At 56.0% G+C, this 7,556-nt stretch overlaps 2 protein-coding genes across 3 annotated transcripts; one reads left to right on the top strand and one right to left on the bottom strand.

The window, feature by feature from the left end:
* Positions 1 to 748: 748 nt before the first annotated feature.
* PAFAH1B3 (platelet activating factor acetylhydrolase 1b catalytic subunit 3) lies at positions 749 to 3,345 on the bottom strand. Of its 2 annotated transcripts, XM_082607120.1 has the most exons (5): positions 2,839 to 3,339; positions 2,548 to 2,637; positions 1,748 to 1,864; positions 1,547 to 1,669; positions 749 to 1,083 (listed from the first exon to the last, which is right to left on the bottom strand). In XM_082607120.1, exons 1-5 carry the CDS (start codon positions 2,914 to 2,916, stop codon positions 793 to 795), a joined length of 699 nt encoding a protein of 232 aa, XP_082463246.1. In that variant the 5' UTR covers positions 2,917 to 3,339; the 3' UTR covers positions 749 to 792. The 2 variants fall into 2 exon arrangements, with proteins under 2 accessions (XP_082463246.1, XP_082463247.1); XM_082607121.1 differs by lacking the exon at positions 1,547 to 1,669 and having other exon boundaries at positions 2,839 to 3,345.
* A 2,633-nt stretch (positions 3,346 to 5,978) lies between these two features.
* On the top strand, positions 5,979 to 7,156 carry PRR19 (proline rich 19; the record flags this gene model as incomplete). The annotated part of the gene is made up of 2 exons (XM_082606764.1): positions 5,979 to 6,597; positions 6,684 to 7,156. The coding sequence occupies 2 exons, from the start codon at positions 5,979 to 5,981 to the stop codon at positions 7,154 to 7,156; spliced, it is 1,092 nt and encodes a 363-aa protein (XP_082462890.1).
* Between the last annotated feature and the right edge of the window lie 400 nt (positions 7,157 to 7,556).

Here is a 7,556-nt window from a genome sequence, read left to right as displayed (position 1 = left end):
GTGCGATTCCAGGACCGTCCCTTCCCTACATCAGGGGGACCTGGTGGGCAGAGTCAAGATGCCCGTTCCGCCGTCCAACACACGCACGAGTTAGGGAAGGCGTGTGATGTGGTACTGCAAGAAGGACAGTTCACCTTGGACGTTCCAGCTGAACGAGAGAGGTCTGAGCCAGGGGTAGCACTGCGTGGGGAGGCCAGTCAGCCCAGAGTACTACGCTGTCCCCAGTGACCCCTGCTGCCCTTGTGTGGCCTGAGCCAGCACTGCAGCCAGGCCAGAAGGAACCTCTCCTGGTTTATGCCTCTGTCACAGCCTGTGGACAGTGCTTCTCTGGAGAGAAAAATACCCATACGCTGTGTGGAGGGATGACTGCTAGGGGTGGGAAGGTCAGGAAGCTTCCACAGGAAGTCACACTTAAGCTAGGACCAGAGCACCAGAAGTTCCAGTCAGGGGGAAGAGCATGTGCAGATTGGAGGGCAGCTTTGGGTGGGCTCTTGACTGTTGGGTCACCCAGAATTCTTGCTTGACCGTGATCCTGTAGGGCCACGTTAGCAAGCCAGTTTCACTTCGTGTTTTACTGATTGGTCGTCCCTGCCTGGAGCACCACTGTGATGACTGAAATCTGCCTGACTTTACAAGAGCCAGAGTATCTTGATGGATTGGTGCGGCCTGCCTTGGGCAGAGATGCAGGGTCACAGACACTGGAGTTGAGATTCAGGTACCCACACGGGCTTGGCCATAAAGCAGAGAATGGGAGACAAGAATGAAAATTTAATGTTGCAGGAAGGCAGATGCTTAGGGAGTGGGTTCTGGTAGGGGAGCACCACCCTGTCCCTGGTCTTGGGCGAGCAGACGCAGAAGCAGGGAGTGCAGGGTCCGGCAAACAGGTGTGTACCCCAGCCGGCTGAGATGCAGGTAATCATACATGTCATGGTGGCTTATGGTACCATCTGAGTGCACAAAGCCAGGGTCTGCGTCCAGGAAGTGTGCCCGTGGGTGGCCAGCCAGTGCTGCCCGTACCAGCTCATTCACCTGTCGGTTTTTCTCACGAAGTGGGTTGGGGTGCTGGCCCCGAGGAAGCAGGCCCTGAGGAAGACAAGAAGAGTTGTGAGGAGGCATCCTACCAGCCTCTGGGTATCCTGTTCCCTGTGCCAAACTGTCCTCCACCCCCCACCAGTAAGTCCCCAGCTGCAGAATACACTAGGGATGGGAAGATGATGGTCTGAGACCTTATTCTAGAAGTGAGACCTTCTAGAAGTGATGGAGGCAAGATTAACCCTGGGAATGCCTGACAACTTTTGGCTATTTAAGTGTCTTGAATTTCTCAACACCCCAAGAATCTCTAGCAGTCTCTTGGGCAAAAGGGGCTAACTGGTCCCTGAACATGTCCTTAACCACAGCCCCTCTGATGGGTGTAGCAAGCTTCAACATGAGGTTCTGCCTTCAGCCACTGCTCTGTGCTAAGCTGCCCAGAACTGTGCAGCTGTGGCTACACCTGAAGGGGTCCCAGAACACTGCCGTTCTTCCTTTCCCACCCTCCCACTCTCACCAGCACCACGACCCGGGCCTGGGGCTGCCGCTGGTTCACCAGTTGCACGATGGCCTTGATGCCTCCAGCCACCTGCTCTGCGGTGTGCCCGTGGTTATTGGTACCCACCCAGACCACCACAATCTGTGGAAAGAGAGGCATGAAGCAGTGGTGAGGGGGCAGGCTAAGGGTGCTCTAGCTGCCCATTCAACTGCTGCTCACCTTGGGCCGGATGTGTTCCAGCTCCCCGTTCTCCAGACGCCACAGCACGTGCTGCGTGTTGTCACCGCCAATGCCAAAGTTAAGTGCATGAAGAGGGGAAAAGAGCTCCCGCCAGATCTGTGGGCAAGAAGTGGTGTGGGCACGTGGGGCACTGTCAGCATGGACCACCACTCTCTATCCAAAGGTTAACCAAATACCATCATGGAAGAGCCTTGCTTTACGGAAGCAGTCTGGTTAAATCGCACCTTGAGCAAACCCCAATATGGTCAAACCTCACTTTATGCAAACCCATTACAGTCTCACTTTCACAAAACCCCATGGAAGCAGGACTCCCTTCACGGAAGCCTGTTCTACTTGAGCCAGGCATCGAACCAACAGCATTCCAGTAGAACCTCACTTTGAGGAAAGCCATGGTTTAACGTCGCTTAATGGAAAGATATAATTGAGCCCCCTTAGTAGAGACCTATTACCGTTGACCTTCACTTTGTGGAAATAACTATAGCTTTGTGGAAATCCATTAGGGCTGGGCACTAGTTTAAGCAAACAAAGAGCCTCATCCTAGGCAATCTTGCACGAAGCCTCATTTTAAGTCTCACTATACACAAACCCAGTATGACAAAGCCAGGACACACACTTCCTTCTCAGTAGAATGTGGCACATTATACTGAGATTCTGGGTGCCCGGCGCTACCTGAGGCTATTTCGGGTACCCCATACACCGCCTGGCCTGGGCTCTGGTCCAGGTCTGTCAGTGAGGGCACAGACCTGGGTGGGGCAGGAAGAGAGAGGGACGGGCCTCACCTCGCATTGGTGCATTAGCTGGACTAAGGAGTCCCCGATGAAGACGACTTCGGGTTCTTTATCTTTGCTGTCGGCTACGAACCGATGGTGCTTTGGGGACGTAAAGGGGAGTCAATGGCACGCGCGCTGCTGGGCCCGCCCCGCCCCGCTTCCTTAGGCGGCACCACGCCAACTGCCCTCAGTTTTCCAATCTCGTAATGAGAGCGGCGCAAACCAGCTACTCTCTCAGAGCCTCCCCCCACCCCCGCCCCCAGCCCCGGACTCCGGAGTATCGCGGGCGGGGTCGCTCACCAGGGACATCCAGCGCCCGTCGCCCTGCACGTCCTGCACCGGCGTGGGCTTGCTGGCTGGGTTCTCTTCTCCACTCATCTTGGCGCCGCGGCTCCAGCAGGATGAGCGAGCGCGGTCAGCCCGGGAGTGTTCCCGGAGGAGGCGGCGCCGCCACGCCCACCCCTACCCCTCAGGCAACAATGGACTGTCCCGAAGCCCGCACTCTAGCGGAGGGCGCGGCCGATCCCGGGCACCGCCTCCTCTCCGGGGCGGAAACCTTCACTTAGAGGAATTGGCCTTGCTTCCCCCAAGGCGGCCGCGCAGTGGGCTCGTCCGGCGCTTCCTGCCCGGGCCGCTCACTCTCCGGCAGCGGCGGCGGCACGGGGCGTGGGGGGAGGCGAGACCATCCAGCACCCGTGGAGGGGAGGAGGGAGAAACCACCCTACCGTGAAAGCAGAGTCTGGGAAATCTAGCGCCCTTCCTCGTGGGAAGAAACCATTTGCTGTAGGGCGAGAAATGTGGGGAAGGAACCACCTACTGTGTGTGGGGGTGTGTGTCTGTGTCCGTGTCTCATTCACGTGGTGGTAGGGGAGTGAGTGGACGAGTCCATGCTTGGATCCTTGAGGGGGTGGCTCAAACGCACCTGGCCAGGAAGGGACGCTCCCATTTTCTTCTGACGTGGGGGACAGAAAAGGAGGATGGAAATGTGAAAATTAGAGGCTCAGCTGTAAGGAGACACTCACGCCAAGGCAGTGCCAGGACTTTAGTGAGCCTATCTGCTCATGGGCCTCCCCTGCTCAAATTATGCCAGTTTTTGTGGCATAATTTCTAAACTATATGTCTTTGCATTACAGACATTACCCTGCAAAGAGGATAGTAGAAGATGCAGAAAGATAAAGGAAATTAGAGATGCTGCAAGGCCCAGGTCCAGCCTGGAGCCCCTCCCGCGCAGCTCATCTTACAGATCTGTGGCCTCTGCGCCCCTCCCTAAACCTAGGGCTGACCAACAGCTTCAGTTGGGTGTGTCTGAGCTCCAAAACCTACATCCACAGCCCAGGCCACCTAAGGTCCGCTGCCCCCCACCTCCTGCCCCAATTTTATCTCAGTCCTCAAGTCTTCCCAGATCTCCCTGTTCTGGGGGACCAGGTGGGGGTCCCACACCACCCTCAAAGTCCTGGTCATATTCCTGTAGCTCCACTCCCAGATGGGATCTTCCTATCTATTCATTCCTTCTAGGTAGGTTGATACTGAGATATAGAGATGAATCTTATTTATTGTGTTTGTGTTTTGCCTCAATCCACTTGTCTGGAACAGGGCCTGACTCACAGTATTAATACCAAGTACTATCTATGGCTGTTCACAAGTACTTGCTGAACGAGTATTAAAGGAATGGGTCAGATCCTGGCCTTGTCCCAGCGTGTTGGGGGGGGCAGATCCAGACACAAAGCTGAGGGAGGGATCAAGATTGTGATTAAGGAATGCACAGGGGACCTCTGTGGGAGAAGAAAGAGAAGGACTCAGGGTGAGGGATTTCCTAGAAGGAGTAGTATCTAAGGAGTTCGGCTTTGAAAGATAGTGAAGGTTGGGCAAGCAACATTACCAGGTAATACAGAATATAGCTTTTTACGGTATGGGGAATACCCTGGCATACCGTGATTTGAAACTCTGAGGGGGGAGTTCACTGGTGGCCTAGTGGTTAGGATTCTGGGCTTTCACTGATGTGGGCTGGGGTCCAATCCCTGGTCAGGAAACTGAGATCCCGCAAATCACGCGGCCAAAAAAAAAAAAAAAAAACAGTCCGAGGGGACAAGTGTAGTGAGAAACAAAATTTACAGGCATCCATTCACCAAGCGCTGTTTTCAAATTGTATGTTGGCTCATTTCATACTTACAGCAGTTATAAGAAGCAGAAGATACCAACTCCATTTTACAGATTAGGAAACTGAAGCTCTGAGCAGTTACATACTTTTCCGAGGTCACAGAGCTCAAATGTGCCTGGGCATTTGAACTTAGGTAGTGTAGCTCTGGAGCCTAGCTCTAAATGACGACACTATACTGACTCTCTAGGGATAAAGCCTGTGACTGCTTGGAGACTGGCTGTGTGTAGGGCTACCGTAGCCCTTCTCCCCCTTGGCTTCGCCTACACCTCGGCGCTCCAGAGAGAAAGTCCGCGATAGATGTCTAAACCAATCAGCATTGAGGAAGGGGGCGGGCCTAGTGGACCTCACAGCCAATTGGTGGATAGGAGGTGCCTAAGGACAAATGAAAGAGGTTTCCGAATGTGAGGTCGGGAGGGGCGCGGGGCTATAACCTGCACTCTGGGCAGCTGGCACGTGCCCCTGGGCCTGTGCCTCTTGGGGTGGGGGTGGGGAGCCAAAGGGCGTGGGAGGGGCACGCGCATGCGTGCTTGCACCGAGGCCTTGTGTGAGGCCCGGAAGAACATCAGGCGCGTCAAGAGCTAGGGTCACCGCGGAAAAGAAGCCATTGTACCCCACAGCCACGTGGAGTGGGCGTGGGGGTCGGGGTTCGTTGGGGGCAGGAGAAGGTGAAGTGCCCTTCCCCTTCCCTGCCCCCACCAACTGTACTCCCTTCCCTACCTCATCTGCCCCACGAAGCCTTGTTTCCTACCCCCTTCTATGACCAGGCCCCAGTCCCTGATAGCTTCTCTGTTGCCCTTTCTGTCCTACCGAGTTATTCTCTGTTTCTCCAACTTCCATTCTCTTTCCTGCCTTTGTCTCTCTACCATCTCTCTCTGCTTTCTGTATTCTCCAGTACCTCCTCTACCCCTGGATTTCTCCTCTGTTCAAAGTCCCCTTCTGGTTCACCAGATCCCTCCAATATCATGATCCCTTTCCCATCTCCCATTTTATAGCTATTTCTTCATATCCCTGTTCTCTCTAACCCTTTCTCTATCCCCTGATAAATCTTCCCGTTCAGCATGACTCCCTTGACCTCATCCTACTCCTATGACCCTGCCTTTTTTTCTGACCTTACCCTGACCAAGCCTTTTCCAGTTGCTCTCCACCAATCCCTTTGTCTCATCTTGTGTCTCTAAATAGTACTCCCAGCTCACCCCAAACCATCTCTTCTCACTACTCACTTCTAGGTCTTTGACTTATCTGCATGCTGATGACCACCCTGTCTTTTATCTTCCAGGGCACCATGGACCCCAGGGGGCCAGCCCCCAAGCCTTTCCAGCGGCCTGAGAAACCTGGTCGTGTCCGCCGTCGGAAGACCAGGCGGGAGCTTAACGAGGCCCTGGTGGGCAGTCGCCGGTCATTGGCCCATCAGGATCCTGCTGTGGCCAGTCGGGATCCACATGTGGTCCTCCGGAATTCTGTGGCGCCTGCTGACCCCAAGCACGTGGTCATAACCCAGGGGCGCCTGAGCCGGGAGCACCGGGGTCTCTTCAACCACGAAGTGAAATCTCTGGACGTGGCACGGCTGCTTAGCAGTGGGTCCCTAGAGTCAGGCACCCCTGCACTTCCCACCAAGTCTTCCCCAAGCCCAGGCAGGGCCCAAGAACCAGCCCCACCGTCAAGGGGCAAGGAAAACCAAGTGCCTGGAGCCTCGGGCCCAGTCCCCCCCAGCCCCCCCCAGCCCCCTGGCTTGGGGCAGCTGCTGGGGGAGCTGCAATGCCAGCTGATTCTGCCACAGGCCTTCCCCAGGAGGAACCTAGTACAAGAGTCCAGGGATGCCATTGTGGGCACTTTACAGGCCTGCCATGGCTGCGTGCCTGACCTTACCCTGGTGCTCCGGGGCTGCCAGCCACACTTGCCAGGTGAGCTCACCTCCTGCCCCCTGAGCTTCCTTTTCTTTTGTCTGCTCTATCTCAGCTGTGCCCCATGCTTCTTTCCTCTGTGCCAGGGACCAAGCCTAGGGGCCCTACGAGACAAAGGATGACACCCTCCTGGATCAACAGCCCTGAGGAGGCCCCAGGGGAGGGGAGGCAGAGGAGGCGAGAGGGGACAAAGGAGCTCACCTTCGCAGTGCCTCACACCTCCAGCCCTCCTGCTGTGTACCCGGTGAAACTGGCACCACCTAAAGATCCCTGGCCACCCCCATTGTCCTCGTTGCCTTCACCATCTGGGGCACCCTGCGGCCCCCCAACAGCCTTTGATCTGCTGAAAAGCATCTGGCTGGTAGGCACACCTCCCCCTCCCCGGCCTTGGGGGTTTGGCCCACCACAACCCCTGCCTCAGCCACCATCACCCTTGTTGTCCCGAACCTCTGCCCTGGACTGGAGCCCCAGCCCCCCTGCCCCACTTCCCAGCCTCTCCTGGGTGGTGGCCCGGAGCAGCCCAGAGGCCTGGTGCTTTCCACCCATGAGACTGTACTGAGCAGGCTGAGGCTGGGTTGGGGGAAGGAATCCCACACTCTGATCACTTCAATAAAGTACCTTCCTCCTGATCCTCTTGGTTTTTAGTGAGTGGCTGGCCCAGGAGAGCAGCTTTTCCTAGCTCTGAGTTCTGGGTCCAGGGTGGAGGGGAAGGTACTGTCACTTGTCGCCTTCCTAGGGCCCAGGGGCCTTCAGTCAGTCTAACACATCCACCCAGTGAGGCCAACTATGTGTTCAACTCTGAGCTCTGATAATGCTGGGGCTCCAGAGAGTGAGACTGAGGCTGTATCCCCAGGGGACTCCCAGTACAGTGGTGAACACAGACAGTTTCAGCCCTAGTGGTTGCATCTGGGAGAGAGAGAGGTGCAGGGGCTGAGGGAGTCCAAGGAGGGAGTCATGAC

Source organism: Mesoplodon mirus, assembly GCF_964341445.2.
Source record: "Mesoplodon mirus genome assembly, chromosome: 19".
Lineage (NCBI taxonomy): Eukaryota > Metazoa > Chordata > Mammalia > Artiodactyla > Ziphiidae > Mesoplodon > Mesoplodon mirus.
Note: the sequence above shows the minus strand (reverse complement) of the source record. Positions and strands in the feature narration are given on the sequence as shown.

Bases quoted from the DNA above. Each gene is read 5' to 3' on its own strand.
- PAFAH1B3 (XM_082607120.1), bottom strand. From the start codon at position 2,916: ATGAGTGGAGAAGAGAACCCAGCCAGCAAGCCCACGCCGGTGCAGGAC. The intron at 1,865-2,547 runs GTGAGGCCCGTC...TCTTGCCCACAG, and splicing joins AGCTAATGCACCAATGCGAG to ATCTGGCGGGAGCTCTTTTC. The intron at 1,084-1,546 runs GTGAGAGTGGGA...TGTCTTCCTCAG, and splicing joins AGGCCCGGGTCGTGGTGCTG to GGCCTGCTTCCTCGGGGCCA.